This window comes from Eptatretus burgeri, chromosome 11 (assembly GCF_056783735.1).
Source record: "Eptatretus burgeri isolate ZD-2024b chromosome 11, Ebu_testis_v1, whole genome shotgun sequence".
Classification (NCBI taxonomy): domain Eukaryota; kingdom Metazoa; phylum Chordata; class Myxini; order Myxiniformes; family Myxinidae; genus Eptatretus; species Eptatretus burgeri.
The window spans coordinates 66,241,517-66,261,919 of record NC_140971.1 but is presented as its reverse complement, the minus strand read 5'-3'; the positions used below and the strand labels follow the sequence as shown (position 1 = coordinate 66,261,919).

The 20,403-nt window shown below is 44.5% G+C and overlaps 1 protein-coding gene across 1 annotated transcript in view; it reads left to right on the top strand.

Annotated features, from left to right (window-relative positions):
• Positions 1 to 20,403, top strand: part of LOC147017265 (epiplakin-like) — a 52,540-nt gene that overhangs the window by 20,679 nt on the left and 11,458 nt on the right. The window contains exons 3-6 of the mRNA XM_085846730.1: positions 1,318 to 1,407; positions 2,502 to 2,579; positions 3,333 to 3,425; positions 19,079 to 19,245. Of these exons, the coding sequence (XP_085702856.1) occupies positions 1,318 to 1,407; positions 2,502 to 2,579; positions 3,333 to 3,425; positions 19,079 to 19,245 (428 nt within the window). The remainder of the gene's footprint in view (positions 1 to 1,317; positions 1,408 to 2,501; positions 2,580 to 3,332; positions 3,426 to 19,078; positions 19,246 to 20,403) is intronic.

The window sequence follows — 20,403 nt, the reverse complement described above, 5'->3', positions numbered from 1 at the left end:
AAGCTGTCTCCAGAGAAGGTAGCGACACAAAGCAGAAGTTTCTTCGATGATTCTGTACCAAACCATCAAAAATCGAATGTTTGACCTCACTGTGACATTGACCTTTGACCGATTTTGACCAAAATCAAATCAGCGCTTACCATCACCCTCCTTAATCACGTGGTGTAATTTGACATTGGTAACTTCCTCCGTTCTCAAGTTATCGTGCCTACAAACAAACACACACACAAACACACAAACACACAAACACACACACAAACACACAAACAGATGACGGAAGTCATCAATATAGTTACGAAATCTAAAGACAGCAAGTGGTGAAAACAAAACCTCCTTTACCTTCAGTGGCGGAGGTATAAATGGGTAGTTGGGCACATGTTGAAACTACAAATGCCAACTTGCGACACGAGTTATCCCTGCACTCCCAGGAATCATTTTTCCTCTTGCCCTATTGATTGGCCATCACAGAAGTGACGAGTCATAGCTAGTTTGTGTGTGTAAATGTACATATATATATATATATATATATATATATATATATATATATATATATATATATATATATATATATATATATATATATATATATATATATGTATATATAAATATATATGTATATATATATATATATATATATATATGCATATATCCACACATACATACACACACACACACACACACACACACACACACACATACATACACACACACACACACACACACGAATATGACTCGTCACTTCTGTGATGGTTAATCAATCGGGCAAGAGGAAAAATTAATAAAAAATAAAAAATGTATAAAAATTAATAAAATTAATTTTTTTTTAAAAGTTCAAGTGTAAATATAAATATTTTCATTTGGGAATTTTTATCACAAAACACAATACCAAAGTGCTTCAACCTATAGTTTATCAAATCGCTCAGCGTTTCAGTTTACAACAAAGAAAACAACCGTCATTCTGCTAACCTTTGTCAAGAGTGGAATCCTATTTCCCCAAAAGAGTGATAGGAGGGGGTGGGATAAATCGGATAACCATTTTGAAAGCTGTATGGAAGACCCTCACGAATATACAGTTATGATTTGAAAATTGATTAGTTAAGGGTCAATGACCCCAGGTTAATATTATTGGTTAAAGAGGCCGAGCAACCTGGTTTTGTAATATTATAGATTAAAAAAAAAACCCTTCAGTTGGATTTGTAAAACATTTTGTGTAAGCTTCTTAAAAACATTTTAGGAGGATTTGTGAAACATTTTAAGGAATTAAACAATTTAATGTTATCATGACTTCACACCATATGCTTGGTGATAATCCCACAGGTCCAGAAGAAAATTTCAGATCTGTACATAGACCTTCGAGATGGAAACAACCTCATTTCGCTGCTGGAAGTGCTTACTGGAGAGAAGCTGGTACATATGCGTGTACGGATAATTGTGAATATTCACGAGGCTCGTTTTGTGGGGAAGAGTGTGGGCAAAGTTGCTAAAACTCAGGAATTCCGCCCAAAAATTTTTTTTTTGAAATTTCTACACAGTAAAATGTTTAATCTGATAAAGTTTCCCTTTAAAATTGAATTTTTTGAAATCCATCAATTTGATGGCTGTACGTGGATATTAGGGATCACATGATTTATTCCTGGAAGAGTAAGCTTATCGGGTGGTACCGCGGTGACATTGTACAGCATTCAGCATAGACAGGGTTGAAATTAAGGAAAGCAGCATAAGGAGAGAGGAATATCCATTGAGCTACAGACAAAGAACTTGTCAGTTGTGAGAAATTCTGATGGACCAAGTGAGGATTTGGCGTGACAGATGCCAAGTCTGTGGCTTGCTTTTATGCATGGTATTCCCAGGAGAGGTTTGAGTCACTGAATCTCTTCCTGGAGTAAATTGTGGAAATTGATAGGGAGGTTTGTTTGATGATCCTTCCAGAGAGAGAGAGAGAGGGTGAGAATTTGAGATTTATCATTGCTGAAGACGTGTTCCCTAATGTTCAACAGTCTCTCATCCTTTCAAGATTAGTAGGGACAGAAGCCACTGCTGCTGGTCTGTCGGTTGGATGCCATTTTGGGATGTACAGTTAAAGTGCAAGTGTCGTGTTGTTTGTCATTGTGCTTAGGATATTGTGATGCAAATGAATGTACATCTATTTATTAGATCTACAAATATTGTTGAATTCTGACTCCCCCCTCCCACCAATATGCTCCATATCTGCCTTTTACCTTCCCTCCCCTTACTCCAAAATTTATTTTGCCCCTCTTTCACACCTCACACACTTCCTACCATCCTCCATTATGTTCATTTCCTCGTTTTTCATCTCCTCAATATTTCCCTTCGCTCACCCTTCCCCAGACGCATACATAATACATAGATGTTCCAAATGTTATACGTTTTCCATACTACATTGTCCTCGATGAAAAAAGCATTATCGACCTCATAAAATAAAATTCTCACAAACTCTGCTTGTTGACCTGTCCAAAACGTTTCCCTTGAATATTTTGCAGACACGCCAGAGAGGCGTTACCTCCGTCCACAGGAGGCAGAATGTGCAGAATGCATTGGACTATCTGCAGAAGAAGCAGGTGGGTGTTAAGAATCTCAGGCTGTTCCTTGTATATGCATTCTTCAAATGAGTTTTGAAGTCTCATTTCTTATTTAGCATCAAATTCAAAATTAACTTGATTTCATGTATAATGTTTGAAACTCTTTTCATCAACCTTTCGGAAGATCATATTATAATACGAGTAAATGTATGAGGATCAAGGGGGCGTAGGGAATGGGGTTATAACCTGATTTAATGCCTTGGTGGGGTTTTGATGGTTGAACAAGCTGGTTTTGTAACTACTGTACAGGAAAATGGTAGTTGCTGAGGTTGGATAAAAAGGGGAGGGCGACGCTCTTCGCCGATGAAGGGTTAAAAGAATGTAATCAGAATGCAGAGGGATGTAAAAAGAGATGGGAACTGGATGTGAAATAATAAAGTGCCCTTGATTGTATTATTTTCCTGCTTTGTGATGCAATAATAATTGTACACAATTTGCAATGTTTACTTATCAATATGGAATTTTTCGATGGTCCAAGGCTGGCTCGTACCTTATCCAACAGGCCTCGCCCTTGTGCAAAGGTTGGTCTGCACGTGCATTAATTTGGTGTGATGAATAGTCATGATGACAGATATTATATTGTAATGTACAGTCTTATTAGTTGTATGAGATTGTGTCATTGTGGTGTTGTGTGAGGATATCTGGAATGAGTCATGATACATGTACAGGATGACATTCTTGGTTGTGAAGACCTATGATTACACATAGATCTGATGAGAAACTTTATGGCAGGTGAAACTGGTGAATATCCGCTGTGAGGACATCATTGAGGGCAATCCAAAGCTGACTCTTGGCCTCATCTGGGCAATCATCCAGCATTTACAGGTAGGTCTCATAAATTATGAACGAATTGAGACCCTCCTTTGGTGCAAGATCAGAGGCAAATGTCAATTGATGTCTGAATCCAAGTGTCATCGGCTTAAGTTGGAATCCAAGTCCACGATGGAAATGAAAGTCATTGACTTTATAAATAATTAATGTATTCCCACTCTACCGGATTAGCCTGTTGGGCATTCCCATCTGATCAATTAGGTCATGATCTTGGGAAGCCAGGTTCAAGTCGCAAGCCCTGTGTTGAATTGTCCATCGTCTACTAATGTCCTTGTAATACATGTAAAAGTACGCTGATGTCTCCAAAACAAATTTTCAAGCAAAGACAAAGGGTAGATAGGTTTAAATTGTAATTAGATAGGTACCGAGATGCATTGGTGATCGAGGGGTACAGGGATATTGGCAGGACTTTGGAGGTAACTTGTGTGTGGATGGGTGATAGTATCAGGTGTTGGTGTAGTGCAGGTATGATAGGCCAAATGGATTCCTCCTGTGCCAAAGTTCCTTGTAAATCTCAACACGCCTTTGGGTTCAAGTCGAGGAAGATTTCCTCGTGAAATTATGTTAAGAGGTACTAGTGTATGTTGTACAAGTTATGTCTGATACCCCAAAACAACGAGAAAGATGCCAAGTTGTGATGTAATCAAAGTGCTGTTTGAAGTTCAGTGAATTTTATGAGCTTGTTTTATAGTAACGCAAGTGCAAATTTCCAAGCTGTAGCACGAGGAGACAAGCTTTTGCTGGTGGTGGTACATTCTCATAACCTACATTACATCTTTGTGTGGGGAAACACAGCACTTAAGGCCTCAGCATCCGGCCGGCCCAGCCGGGAAATTCTTGAAGCATGGTTTTTGGGCACACGGTCGATTAACCATCACGTCGACCTGCATGCTGCCTATCGAGGAATACGCAATCGTCCACAGCCCTCACCTGTTGGTGTGAAGGTCAAGCCCGACACACAAACCCGGGGCAGACATTAAATATGTGACACCAAACGGTGACCGAAACATCTTACCCAAAGCAAATCCACCTTCCAACCCCACTCTCTTTATTAAATCTGTCCCAAACCTCGTGCTGATTGGTTTCCTTCACAGATCAATCATGACGCGTAGCCGTTGCCGTTGGACATAATAAGTACAACTTGTGTCTCTGTAGCTGCATGTCTTGTGTCCTATTGTTCCCTCTGAGGACGGAAGATCGTGTTTTTAGGTCCTCGTGGAGGATCTCGAAGTCTTACTCACATTGTTGTTCTTCATGTTCTTCTTCCTGTGGACTTTTTTTGTTTCACAGCCTACAGATTTCATCGAAACTTCCTGAAACTTGGCATATATATGTAAAAATACCCTGCGCAGACAGTAACCATCTCCGATTTTGAAAATTCCTCCAAGAAAAAAAAGTTATGATGTCAAAATATCTCCGCTAATGGAAATCAGCTAAAAAATTATCTCCGAAACTCGGCAAGCTTTTTGAATTCTGTTTGCAGAAATCGAACAGGGCATTTGCAGAGATGAATTACCGCACATATGATACATCACTATGATGTCATATCAATTTTTATGACGTCATTCCTATTTTTTGACTTTTGGTTTCACAACCCAGAGTTTTCATCGGATCTTCGTGAAACTTGCTATGTATATGCAGAAAGCCCACGCACAGGCAGTAACCATCTCCGATTTTGGAAATTCTTCCGAGAAAAAAACGTTGACGTCGTAATATCGCCGCTAATGGAAATCGCCGATACCATTATCTCCGAAACTAGGCAAGCTGTTTGAATTTTCTTTGCGGGAATCAAGCCGGGCATTAGCATGGATAATTTATCGCAAACCTGATACATCATAATGACGTCATATTCGTTTTTATGACGTCATCATTAAGAGGACGAGGATCTTAGCTCATTTGAGCTTGTCTGAAACATCAGGATTTTAAGAAAAAATTGTATTTTTATTTCGGCTCATTGTGCTTTAACTCTGCGTACAATATACATATATATATATATATATATATATATATATATATATATATATATATATATATATATATATATACATTCACTACAGTGAATACTGTGCCCAAAAACCTTGAAGTAGCTTTCACCCTTGTTTTGGGGGAATTTCAATAAACAAATTATCAAAACAACGTTGCATTACACTCATTTCCGGGAGATGTGCATAAACATGAATCTTTAAAAACAGCTGCCAATCGTCATGTGATGGGTCGAAAGAGAAACCATATAACCTTTGTAAATCATGTATCTCGATATTGTAGCAACAGCCGACTGTACAGTGCATCCCAATCAGGACACGAACTGTACCGCTTTCGACTGTAGGGCACTCAGCAAGTGGCTTAAGCATTCATGCAAGCACTCCAATTAAATAGTTGATAAAGAAAGGCTGGCCAGGCTGTGGCTACATACATACATACCATAAAGGATCCCTTTAACTTTAAAACCGGTTTTCACCGTGCCCACAGAAGTTAAATAAATTAAATGAATTTGTTCAAATAATGACTTTATCCATAAAAGAGTTGCTGTTTAAAATAGAACAACCCTGGAGACATCTCAAAGTTTAATCGCCTGTGAAATAAACATTCCAGATAATCTGCCACATTGCCTGCTTGTCTGTGCATGCGTCACGTGGTACATCGGTTTGTGTTCTGTGCAAACGTTATAACTGTATTTTAAAACATCTCTTTTTCACCAGATTTGCTTTGTTTCTCTGGAGAGCACCTCGCGAAACCTCCAAAAATATAGACACAGATCTGGCAGATGCTATGGATAAGTGGTCCTTCTTGGGGACAGTTAAGTTAATGCAATTAATTATTGATGCAATTAATAGTTAATTGATGTTAAGCAGTGAATGCATTAAATCATTTAGTTCAATGAAGCTAGTTCATTTGGGCACATTCCTCGATCTTTTGTTCACTCAATATAATTATCCAAACAGGAGAAAAAGATAAGTTTAAAGCTTTGGAAATTTCACATTTTCTTGTGTAAGTATGGAGGAGGAGGGAACATAAAGCCTTGCTTGCTCAAAGCAAATACGTATATAGGCTTAATTATAAAAGACTTGATATTTCTTTACATTATCAGATTTCACTCCAGATTTTGACACTTATTTAGTCCGGACGATATCCGATACTCAAAGCCGAAACAATATTTTGATGATATACTTTAATTCATCCGTGAGAGTAGATCGTGGAAAATCTTATCATATAATGCATGAAATTGCTCCAAGCTCCAAATATGAAAACTATCGCACTTACAAAAGTGATGCGTACAGCGATTCGTAGCTATGATGAACTGGCATTTGATAACACTGAACAACAAAAATTTTTTACTGGAGATGTGTAAAGTGATTTAGACTAATTTGGGTACGCTGATTTCAAAAATCATAACCGTTTTGCTGTATCACATCAGGATTTTCAGTAACAGAAATATTCCCATTGCCTAGAAGTCAGGATTTCAATGAAATTTACAAAAATTCATTTATTCATTTATTTCATCATGAATGCTTCAAAATTATAGAAATTACAGAAAAACTCCACTAGAATGTAATTAAAAATGCTTTAGGCATTTGGCTTTGCGTTTGTTTGCTGCTCTGTGTCAGTTTCACGATGCAGGAACCAGCAGAAATCGCCCATCATGTTCGGGTTGTGCCGCCCTTGGTAACGCGTCTCCATGAGTGAAATCTCTTGGTGGAATCGCTCGCCGTGCTCATCCGAGACTGCTCCCAAGTTGTCAGGGAAGAAGTTCAGGTGCTGGTGTAGGAAATGGATTTTCAGGGACATCCTGGAGCCAAGTTTCCTGAAGGACTCCAGCAGCTGCTGCACTATTTCTTCATAGTTGTCCGCGCGCTCGTTCCCCAAGAAGTTGTCCGTCACAGCTTTGAAGCTCCTCCACGCTGCCAGCTCTTTGGGGTTTAGAGTTGTCGGAAAAGTTTCGTCCTTCATAATCTGTCGGATTTGCGGTCCAACAAAGACACCAGCCTTGATCTTGGCCTCCGACAAGGTGTTGCCAAACTTTTCCTTGAGGTATAAAAACCCACGCCCATTCAGATCCATTGCCCGTACAAAACTTTTCATCAAGCCGAGCTTTATGTGGAGTGGTGGAAGGAAAACCTTGGCTGGGTCGACAAGGGCGACATGCTTCATGTTGTGTCGACCAGGTACATGCTCTTTTCGCTCTTCCCAATCTTTCTTCGTCCAGTGATTCTTGTCGTCTCTGCTATCCCAGAGACAAAGGAAGCACATGTATTTCGTGTAGCCTGACTGCAGCCCTAACAACAGCGCCACCACTTTCAAGTCTCCGCAGATGTGCCAGTTGAAGTCATTGTACTTGATGGAATCAAGCAGCTGCCGCATAGTCTCATAGGTCTCTGTCATGCCGAACGCGTGAGCCAGTGGGACTGATGGTTTCTCGTTGCCATTGTGGAGCAAAACAGCCTTCAAGCTGTTCTTCCCCGAGTCGATGAAGAGGCGCCAGTCTGCAGGATCGTGATCACACCCAAGTTCTTTCAACAGACCGTTGATGTCACTGCAGAATGTCATCGTGTCTTCCATCTCAAAGAACTCAGCCATGTCTCTGTGACGTGCTCTGAACAAGGATATCTTGGTGTTAGGTTCAAGTAGATTCCACTGCTGCAGCCTTGATCCAAGCAGCTCTGCCTTCGCCTTTGACAGCGAGAGATCTCTTACAAGATCATTTAAGTCTCCCTGGTTCAGAAGGTGTGATTCTTGAGTGTCGGGTTCAAAAGGTTCATCATCACCATCCTCTTCACCACTGCTTACAGCTATGTTCTGATCAGCTGGAGGTGTTGGAACGGGGTTCTCGTCATCATGAGGCACAGGTTTACGAGCAGAGACGCAGTCAGCGTACTTGATGTGACCTTTATTCTTCTTGTTGAAGCCGGCGATGCTTGTGCAGCAGAAATAACAATCATCATGATGATTCTGCGGCTCACGCCATATCATGGGCACCGCAAATGGCATGCTCGTGCGCTTGCCCACCAACCACTGAGTCAAGGTTGTGTGACAGCTTGTGCAGCAGATGTGTGGTGCCCAGCTCTGTTCTTGGTCCCCCACCTTACACCCGAAGTAGTGAAAGTAGGCGGCCTTCATTTTCACTGCTGTATATATACTTCGCTGTTGATCTTTTTTGGAATACCGACCACAGACATAACAGAAGTTGTCAGGATGATTGGTACAGGAACGCCTACTCATCTTTATCTGAAAGAAAGAAATATAACACAAGTTAACAACAATTATACGAAATAGACATGTTAAAGACATATGTAAATTTCATTGAAATCCTGACTTCTAGGCAATGGGAATATTTCTGTTCCTGAAAATCCTGACGTGATACAGCAAAACGGTTATGATTTTTGAAATCAGCGTACCCAAATTAGTCTTAATCACTTTACACATCTCCAGTAAAAAATTTTTTTTGAAATTTGTTGTTCAGTGTAATATGAGTGAGGAAAGTGACAAAAAAAAACTTTGTTGTTAAGAAGTCGTTGTGGCCTGTTCCTAGTCAAGGCATGATGGAGCACGCCAAAAAAATGGCGGCTTCAGACCTCAGTGAGGTTACCTTGAATATGCTTTCAGACACCATAGAGAGCAGTGACTGAGGATGCGCCTGATAAAGGATATAATTAAATAAGGCCGCTAATTATCTTTAAAAGGGGTGTTTAAATTAACCCAAACATCCAATTTTCAGTCATGTTTAATCGAAAACATGGAGTTTTCTTCGTAAGCATGCAAAGTTTCAGGCTGCTAGGTTTTATGGTTTTGGAGTTATGGAGGACACACACATGAGCAAATACGACCTGTTGCCTTGCTGACAGGGATATAAAAGGGGGAGGGGGAGAGGATGTGTGGGGGAGTGAGAAAAGGGGTAGCTAGGAATGGGGGAAGTGCGATGAAGTGGGGGTGGCGGGGAGAGCAATGCCTCACCAAACATCGCGATACACTCTGTAAGGGGTGGGAGCAAGAAGTATGTGAGAGAGGGGAACTGGGGGAAGTGGGGAGGGGTAGGAAGTTGAAGAGAAGGTAAGCATGAGGGGACTGGGTTCAGGACTTGTGTTGGTCGGGGGGGGGGGTTGGTAGTACTGGATTGAACGAGATCCGTGAGTTGTGGAGAGGGGAGGGTTTGGCAGGAGGTAAGTGTGAGGGGAGGGAAGACGGCGTGAGGAGAGGGGAAGGAAAAGGTCATAAATCATGCCTAAACAGCAACATTTTCTTTTTATCCCTGGGTTCTTATTGTCAGGTCAGACCAGATCAGATCTGTGACTTGCTGCAGGTACCATGTAAACCTACACTAACCTGTTTCATGGTGAGGTTGTCGGTGACTAAACCGTCTACCCCATCAGGTCAGGTGTCCTGGTGAGGAGGCTGTATGGCTATTAATACCCAGCAGGATTAAAAACAAAACATGCCAAAGGGAGGACGAGCTCCTTGTGAGCCAAGAGCCATCCATATTTCGTGCCCATCTGCCTCTACGGACATCCTCCTGTAGTGGGTAACCTTTCCAAGGAGATTCGAGGAAGGATTTGAACTCAAGCCACTGTAAAAAGACATCACTCTGCAAAACGTGAAAAACGCAAAGAAAACTGAAAACCCACTCTGTGGAAGTACCTCCTGTGCAGCTGGCCTTCGCAGGGCAGCTCATCGGATGACAGGATTGGGGCAAAACCACTGGGACTCCCACTCATTGATGATAGGAGGAAAAACATGGGGTAACCTTCCTGGGTTGGATTGCAGTCATGTGTGTCGGGGTGGTGCTGAGGTGTCGTCCACCAGACGGTGGTCTCCTCAGGTTAATCTGAGGTGGTCCCATCTGGTGGGTTTTGGAATGACCTCTCCCAAAGAGAAGATGATCACCTGTCTGCTATCATCTGAGCTCTAGTGCTTGAACATTGGTATTGCAGCATTCTGTGAGGTTTGGAGACCAGATAGTGGTGTGATCATGCTGGGTAGTTACACCAACTACTGGACTGGTTGATCTGATGGTTACCATTCCCAAGGAGTTGCTCTACCTGTGTCCAATAAGCTGACTCCAATAATAATTGAGGTAACACCGTTCAACGTGTGTATTATGAAACTAAGCATTCGTCACTCCTTGGGTATTGTTTCCCTGGTCTCTGTATATGCTCCGCCTGAGGCGAGTGATCTCACTATGAAGGAGACATTCCATTTGGCACTCGTGTCAGTAGTTGATCGGTGCCCCAGGTGAGATACTCTTCTAGTCTTGGGGGATTTCAATGCATCGACTGGCACTGATAGGGATGGCTATGAGATATATTGGTCCCTCTGGGTCTGGAACTGTGAATTAGAATAGCAATAAGCTCCTTGACTTTGCAAGAACTCATCAACTTAGGGTGGCTGGATCATGGTTTCAGTGCACACAGCCTCATTTCTGGACTTGGTACTCCAACACTGGTGTTTTGGCAATGCAGATTGACTCGGTGCTCGAGGATGGTTGCTGGAGTATGATTCAGAACTGAAGGGTCTAACAGAGTGAGCAGTTCTTCAATACCGACCACAGGCTTGTTGTAGCATCTCTGAAGTAGCATCTTAAATCCAGGAGAATGGTACCATCCCAGTCTCGGCTGGATGTTGACAAGCTCATGGATAAGAGGGTAGTTGGGGAGTTTGCGAACAGGTTGAGTGGGGATTTGGGGATGTGGGTACTGTGGGGAATCCTGAAGAATTATGGAGTACCTTCAAGACCACCATCCTTGATGTTGCCGGCAGATGTCTAGGAACCCACCATCAGGTGAAGAGGAACTTTGTTTCCCAAGGGACACTGAATACCATTGACCAGAGTTGCAGGGCCAGGCTTAATGGCAGAGCTGAGCTGTTCAGGGAGCTGAGGCATAAAACTGTACATGCGCTGATGGCAGACAAGGAGACCTATGTGCGTGGAATCTCTGAAGGAGTAGAGCATCACCTGTGGTCAAGTGATTCTCCTCCTGCTTACAGAGGAATTTGTGCATTGTGTTCCTCCAAGCCCTTCCCTTGGTGCACTGCAGTTTGAGCAGAGGGTGGTAGGCTATTGACAGAGGAGTCCGACGTGAAGGCCCGCTGGTCTGGTTACTTTGAGCGGCTGTACCAGGCTGACCCACCAGCTGTTGAGTTTGATATCAGGGGTATAACTATCCCTATTGCTGACCCTCTAATCAAATGTGAACCACCTTCGTTTGTGGGAGCACAGGCTGTGGTTAACCAGTTGAAAGGGGGTAAAGCCCTGTATTCTGTGGCAACCATGCTGAAGTTCTCAAGGCTGGTGGAAATGTTGTACTCGTGTCATTGCCTGCAGTTGTGTGCTCTGTTTGGAGTACAGGCATCATCCCAACTGACTGGAAGAGGAGTCTTGTTGTCCCTCTCTGGAAAGGGAAGGGTGATCGCCAGGACTGCAACAACTACCAAGGGGTGACTGCTCTGAGTGCCGGGCAAGGTCTTTGCTTGGATAATTCTTCAAAGGGTTCGCCACCATCTACTTGAGCATCAGCATGCAGAGCAGTGAGGCTTTACACCAAAGAGGTCAACGACTGACCATATCCTTGCTCTCTGGTTCCTCACTGCACACAGACTTTGGGCAGGGAGTGCTTAAAGCCTATGTTGATTTCCACAAAGCATTCAATTCAGCGAATCATGATGCTCTCTGGAGGATTCTTGGTATTCTTGGGGTGCCAACAGTTGATCGATCTGATTTTTGAACTATACTCTTGTGCAGAGAGTGCTGCGAGATGTGGTGGTTCCATCTCCGACTTATTTCCAGTTGTTACTGGAGTTCATCAGGGATGTGTTTTGACCCCCACGCTCTTCAATGATTGCATGGACTGGATTCTGGGTAAGATGTCTGAGAGATCAGACTGCTGCAATGCTTGGGAATGTGAAGATCTCTGACCTTGATTTAACAGATGATGCAGTCATCCTTGCAGAAGTGCTGAATATCCTTGTTTGGGCCCTCAGGGCGCTGAATGAGGAATTGGAGCCCCTGGGTTGATGGGTTTCCTGGGTGAAAATGAAGATCCAGTCTGTCATTGACATCTTGGATGCTGCCATCTTGTCTGTTCCTGTTTGTGGTGAGGATGTTGAGGTCATGGAGAGATTCACTTTCCTTGGCAGTGATATTCATGTTGTGAGCCAGAGGTTAATAGATGTCTGGGTCAGGCCTGGGGAGTCATTAATTCACTGGATCATGGGGTGTGGTGGTGTCAGTACCTATGCAGGAGGATGAAGGTCCGAGTATTCAGGTCCTTGGTGCTTCCAGTCTTGCTCTACAGATGTGAGACTGTGACTCTGACCAAGGATCTGAGAGGAAGACTGAACTTCTTTGGTACCAGGTCTCTTCAGAGAATCCTTGGTTATCACTGGTTATACTTTGTGTCCAACGAGTGGTGGCTGAGAGAGACTCAATTGAGATTTGTTACCTGTGTAGTCCGTGAGTGTCAGCTGCGGCTTTATAGAAATGTGCCAAGATTTTCTGACACTGATCCTGCTCATCAGATTCTCTCAGCAAGTGAGCCTCTTGAGTGGAGAAGGCCAACGGGACAACTATGTGCTTTGTGGTTGCAGGCAGTTGATCGGAATCTCAAGGAGATGGGATGGGCCAGGCAATTGCCTGGGAAATGGTCAGACAGAGACTCCTGGAGTATCAATGAAAATGGGACACAGTGATGCGCAGCTCCACCACATGCTCCCATACCTACCTATCTATATAAAACTGGGTGGGAGCATTTAAAACCGACACTATCTACCTGGCAATGGCCTGCCTGCATGCTCACACATGCATCGACCGTTGCACCCTCCGGTAGTCTCACTCCTAACCTGATTCGTACATGCTACATTCTGGGGCATTCAAAACTAAACCATCAGTCCTTAACAGTCCCCTTAACAGAGGGGGAGGGGTGGGAGAGAGAGGAAAAAGAGGAGGGGATGAGTTGTAGGAGGAGGGGTGAGAGAGAGAAGGGGGGGAGGGAGGGAGAGGAGTGAGAGTGGGATGGGTGGGGGGGGGAAGAGAGAAGAGGGGAGAGTGATTCGGGGGAGGGTGAATTCTGGCACATGTGTCGTTCGGTTTAACTTCAATCCGAGAGCACACACATTGATGAATCACCCTGCCTGGAAACACCGCAAAGACAGTTTATAGCTGGGTCGGGATTCAAACCCAGGCTAGATGGCTTAAAAGTGAGTGAGCGTACCTCTCTGCTATCCTGCCATGATGTGGTAATTCATTGCTTTGCAACAACTGAAAACATTTTTTACTCATTGTAATCATCCAATTTATTTTGCCTTCCTAACTCCGAAGATGTCCCCATGGAGAACCATATCACCATGGAAGCTTGTAGAGATCGAATCTTGAAGAGCACTCCAAGTGAGCACTCCAACGAAATTGTTGAAGAATCTTTTAAAAACGAAATGTTTAATTTTTTTTTTATGCATCCATCTATGTTGAAGTGATGGATCGTATAGTGAAAGAAGATCATACAAAAAGGAGAACGTCAAAATAAAATTGCACATTTTCAGCGACCGAGCCACCACTCAAGGGACTGCACGCACAACAATGCGGGGCCAAACACAGGCGAGTGTGGTCTGAACTTTGTTCAAATCGATTGATATATTCAGTGACAGTGTGAATACTTTTGTTATGTATGGCCATGACTTGGAAATGAACAATCAATCTCACAAAGTGGCTTAAGTACTCAAGAAAGCACTCCAATGAAACAGTTGATAAGGAACGGCTGGCTTGGCAAGCGATTAGCGATCGCTGATTGGTCAAATAATCACCCTGCACCCGGAGGCACCCGGAATGTCAAGAATGTCTGAATTGGAGAAATTAATACTTTTAAGCAGTTTGAACTGCTGATATGTTGGATTCCAGAATTTACATTTTGAAATTTGGCTCAGATTAAGAGATTCTAGAGGTTATGGCATGTGTGGAAATGAAATATGGCCACAAATGCTGGCGTCTATGGGCTAGCGTCTCCGGGTTATAAGCATTGCAATGTATCCAGCGATAAGTAGGTGTGATGATCAAGCATTCATTCCATGATAAAAGTGAGGAAAGTGAAAAAAAAAGTGAAAAAAAATCTGATGGGGGTGGGTCCACGATGCAGCCTGTGGAAAATGCTGCGTTGTTCTGAGGGACCTTTCAGTGTCGACCCTGCCTCCTCCCTCACACGCAAGCATAAACTGTGCAGTCCCTATGTACCCTACCTGTGAGATGTGCCACACCCAACCGTGCATGGGAAAAGCGCTGCACCTCGTGCCATGAACATGCTTGTGAGAATGGACGCAATCCCATGCGGGTCCAAATTGGACAAATCAACACTTTTTGGGGGAGTTGTAACTGCTGATACTTTCAAATGTAGAGCTTACATCCAGGCCAAAAAACATGGCAGATTCAGACCCCAGTGAGGTTACTCAGGAAATGCCTTAAGACCCCAGACTGCGAATGTGATTGCCGAAGAAAAGGACCCGTGTGGACCGTGCCTCAAAGATTGCAAAAGCAGGTTATGAAGCACGGCATTTCACTCAAAGAATTTACACTTTCTGCACATTCCATAGTTTTTTCTTCACTAAATATAATCGTCTGAACAGTAGAAAAAGTTTAGTTGAATGCTTTGCTTTAATAAATACACTAAGTTATAAAAAAATCGCGATTTTGTTTAAAAAAAAAAAATTGGGATTTCACTCCAGATTTTGACACTAATTTTGTTCACCAGATCCGACTCTCAAATCCGATATAATATTTCGATGATATACTTTAATTAGTCAGTGGGAGTAGATTGTGTTTCGAAATCGAGGCCTGCTTGGATCGGCTGAACAAAATGGCGGGGGAAGACTCCAACATCCACAGAGGGCTGTCCAAGATGGCTTGCCGCCGTCTTGGAAAGGCTTATTTTATTTTTGTTTGTTTGTGATGAGCACCCCCTAAATTATCTTCAAAAGGGGTGTTTTAATTAACCCAAACACCCAATTTCACCAATTTTAACCCAAACACCCAAACACCGTAAAACGCTTCATTCCGCAAAACGCAAAAACGCAAAAAAATCTGAAAACCCACTCCGTGGGAGTACCTCCTGTGCAGCTTCCCTTCGCAGGGCAGCTCACCGGATGATGGGATTGGGGCAAAGCCTTCAGGACCCCCAATCTTTGATAGGAGGGAAACCACGGGGTAACATCCCTGGGTCAGATTGCGGGAGAGTGTGTCGGAGTGGTGCTGAGGTGTCGTCCACCAGACGGCGGTCTCCTTGGGTTAACCTGAGGCGGTCCCTTCGGGTGGGTGCCTGGAATGTCCTATCCCTAAGAGAGGATGATCACCTGTCTCTGTTATCATCTGAGCTCAAGCGTTTGGACATCGGGATTGCAGCTCTCTCTGAGGTTCGGAGACCGGATTGCGGCGAGATAATGGTGGGTGGTTACACCTACTATTGGTCTGGTCGCTCTGATGGAATTACCATACCCAAGGAGTTGCTGTAGCTGTGTCAATAAGCTGACCCCAATGATAATTGAGGTAACACCGGTCAACGAGCGTATTATGAAGGATTAAGGATTCGTCACTCCTTAGGTGTCATTTCCCTGGTCTCTATTTATGCTCCGACTGAGGCGAGTGATCTTACCGTGAAGGATGCATTCTACACCACACTCGAGTCTGTGGTTGATCAGTGCCCCAGACGAGATACACTTCTAGTCTTGGGGGATTTCAATGCATCGACTGGAACTGATAGGGATGGTTATGAGGTGTGTGTTGGTCCCCATGGGTCAGGAACTATGAACCAGAATAGCACTAAGTTCCTTGACTTTGCAAGAAGTCATGGACTTAGGGTGGCTGGTTCATGGTTTCAGCGCCACTGGCTCATCGCTGGACTTGGTATTCCAACGCTGGCGGTGTGGCAAAGGAGATTGACCATGTTCTCATTGACGGTCGTTGGAGGATGATCCAGAACTGCAGGGTCTGCAGTGCTCAGTTCCTCAATACTGACCACAGGCTTGTTGTAGCAACTCTAAAGCTGCACCTTAAATCCTGGAGAATGGTACCATCCCAGCCTAGGCTGGATGTTGCCAAGCTCAGGGATGAGAGAGTAGCTGAGGAGTTTGCGAACAGGCTGAGTGGACACTTGGGGGGTCTGGGTGCTTTGGGGGTCCTGAAGAGTTGTGGAGCACCTTCAAGACCACCGTCCCCTTGATGTTGCCGGTGGATGCCTTGGAGTTCACCGCAGGGCAAGAAAGAATTTTGTCTCTCAAGGGACACTGGATACCATTGACCAGAGTCGCAGGGCCAGGCTGAATGGCAGAGCTGAGCTGTTCAGGGAGCTGAGGCGTAAAACTGTACGTGCACTGAGGGTGGACAAGGAGGCCTATGTGCGAGGGAATCTGTGAGGGGGTAGAGCATCACCTGTGGACAGGTGATTCTCGTCCCCGCTTACAGGGAATTCGCGCATTACGTTCATCCAAGCCCATCCCTCGGAGCACTGCAGTTCGAGCAGAGAGTGGTAGGCTCTTGACAGAGGAGTCTGAAGTGAAGGCCCGCTGGGCCAGTTACTGAGCGGTTGGACCAGGCTGATCCCCCAGCTGTCGAGTTGGACGCCAAGGGTGTTACAATCCCTGTTGCTGACCCTCGAATCAACTGTGGTCCACCATCGCTTGTGGAAACACGGGCTGCGGTGAACCAGTTGAAACGGGGCAAAGCTCCAGGGATCTGTGGCATCCATGCTGAACTTCTCAAGGCTGGTGGAAATGCTGCACTCGCGTCGTTGCATGCAGTTTTGTGCTCTGCCTGGAACACAGGCATCATCCCAACTGACTGGAAGAGGGGCCTTGTTGTCCCTCTCTGGAAAGAAAGGAAGGGTGATCGCCAAGACTGCAACAACTACCGAGGGGTGACGCTGCTCTCAGTGCCGGGCCAAGGTCTTTGCTCGGATAATTCTTGATAGGGTTCGCCACCATCTGCTTGAGCACCAGCGTCCAGAGCAGTCAGGCTTTACACCAAAGAGGTCAACGATTGACCGTATCCTTGCTCTTCGTGTCCTCACTGAGACGCAGGCCGAGAGTTTCGGCAGGGGCTGCTTGCAGCCTATGTTGATCTCTGTAAAGCGTTCGATTCAGTGAATCGGGATGTCCTCTGGAGGATTCTTGGTCTTCGTGGGGTGCCACCGGGAAACTGATCGATCTGATGTCTGAACTCTACTCTGGTACTGAGAGTGCTGTGAAGTGTGGTGGTACCGCCTCTGACTTATTTCCAGTTGTTACTGGAGTTCGTCAGGGATGTGTACTTGCCCCCACACTTTTCAGCACTTGTATGGACTGGATTTTTGGGAGGATGTCGGAGAGATCAAGTTGCGGTGCATCGTTTGGCAATGTTAAGATCTCGGACCTTGATTTTGCAGATGATGCAGTCATCTTTGCGGAGACTTTAGACATCCTCTTGGGGGCCCTCGAGGTGCTGAATGAGGAGTCGGAGCCGTTGGGATTACGGATTTCTTGGGTCAAAACAAAGATCCAGGCTTTCGGTGACATCTTGGATGCTGCTGTCCTGTCTGTGTCTGTTTTGTGGTGAGGATGTTGAGGTCGTGGATAGATTCACTTACCTTGGCAGTGATATTCATGTCTCCGCAGGTTGTGAGCCGGAGGTCAATGGGCGTCTGGGTCGGGCCTGAAGGGTCATGGATTCACTGGATCATGGGGTGTGGCGCTGCCGGTGCCTGTGCGGGAGGACGAAGTCCGAGTCTTCAGGTCCTTGGTACTTCCAGTCTTGCTCTATGGGTGCGAGACTTGGACTTTGACCAAGGATCTGAGGCAGACTTAATTCCTTTGGTACCAGGTCTCTTCGGAGAATCCTTGGCTATCGCTGGTCGGATTTTGTGTCCAACGAGCGGTTGCTGAGAGAGACTCGGATGAGATTTGTTACCTGCATAGTCCGTGAGCGTCAGCTGCGGCTGTATGGACATGTGGCTCGTTTTCCTGACGCTGATCCTGCTCACCAGATTCTCTCAGCGAGGGAGTCTCATGAGTGGAGGAGGCCAGTGGGCCGACCACGTGCCTCATGGTTGCAGCAGGTTGACCATCATCTCAAGGAGATGGGGATGGGCCTGGCATCTGCCTGGGGGATGGCCAGACGGAGGCCCCTGGAGTACCGGCGGAAAGTGGCCGCAGCGACGCGCTGTTCTGGCACATGCTCCCATACCTGACCTGACCAATTTCCACTCCAGCACTTCCTTGGAGCTTTCCTCGTGGGCATGCAAAGTTTCAGGCTGCTAGGTTTCATAGTTTTAGAGTTATGGAGGAGACACACACACACACACCCAATTTCCACTCCTGCACTTCCTTGGAGCTTTCCTCGTGGGCATGCAAAGTTTCAGGCTGCTGGGTTTCATAGTTTTAGAGTTATGGAGGAGGCACACACACACACACACACACATTTTCTTTTATTTGTACATCAAAAGCAGTCATTAGATAAATAATAAAGAAAGACCCACCTGCTGACCTAAGTGCTTACCTCGTGTTGGCCTTCTTGGGTTGCTTTATATTGTGCATCCTTGTTTGTGTAAGGCGGTTGGTTATGTGATTTAAAAAAAATTGTTTTTTCTAGGTCTGTATTCATTTTTCAACAATCTCAGTGCCTTTTCATATTGGCTGTTTGTGAGCAGATGCCAGAGGTTAAGGTTGACCCTTCTTCAAAAGCTCTTCCCGTGTTGGACAAGCTACTCATGTGGGTAAAGAATACCATCCGGGGTTATCGTAACCTACAGTGTCTTGACTTCTCCTCTTCATGGAGGGATGGAAAGCTTTTCAACTCCCTCATTCACAAGCACAGGTATAATTTCAGTGAGTAAAACCACCTGATGTTCAGATTTCTCCTGAAATTGTCTGGCCACCTAAGTATTTATAGACAAGAAGTGATGTCGATAGCAATAAAGAATAAATAATCTGCACTTATTTCTAGAGTAATACAGGGTGTTCCAAAAAGACCTGGACAACTTTGGTTGTTAATATGTTTATTAGCACAAATGATAAAATGATACTCTTTGTTTTATATGATACAGAAACTCACAAAGTTTTCTTTATTTTTCAGGTCCAGTGGTTTTTGTAAAAGAAAATGGCGACTCTACAGGAGAAAGTTTTGTATGTCGAATGGTTCATTGATTTAAGGAGACTGGAAGTTTTCAGAAACAAAAAGTACTGGTCAACCAAGTACAAGTGCAGCAGATGTTGAATGAGTGCGTGAATCATTTCAAGAAAGTCCCAGAAAATCAATCCGATGTGCATCCATAGAACTGGGACTACCATCCACCACTGTACACAAGATTTTGCATAAAAGACTGAAGCTTTCTGCCTCAAAGGTGCAGATTCTGCAGGAACTTAAACCAAATGATGGACCCAAACGCAAGGCATTTGCCTTGGAAATGCTCAGTCGCATAGAGGATAACGAAGATTGCCTGAAAAAGGTCATGTTTACAGACGAAGCTTACTTTCATGTATTGGGGAAGGCCGACTGGCACAGCGTAAGGATCTAGGGCTCTGTAAACCCCCACGTGGTCATTGAACACATACACGACAGTCTAAAAGTCAATGTGTGGTGTGGCCTTCTCCATGAGCACTTGGTGGGTCCGTTTTTCTTTACAAAGGATATAGTGACCTAAACAATTTACATGAACATCTTGGAAGGATTCACCTTCCCATAGATTGAAGACCTGCAACCCGATTTAATTTTTCAACAGGACGGCGCTCCCCATCACTGAGCCTTAGTCATTCAAGCCATCCTGAATGAAAAATATTCAGTTCGCTGGGTTGGCCGAGACAGACGAACCGCCTGGCCCCCATTATCATCAGACATAACCCCCCCTTGACTTTTATTTCGGTGGGGGCTTGTCAAAGATGATGTCTCCAACACCAAGGTGGCAAACCTGCAGGATCTTCGTGTTTGGATCACAGCTGTATGTGCACTGGTGGATGCAAACATGCTGAGCTGAAC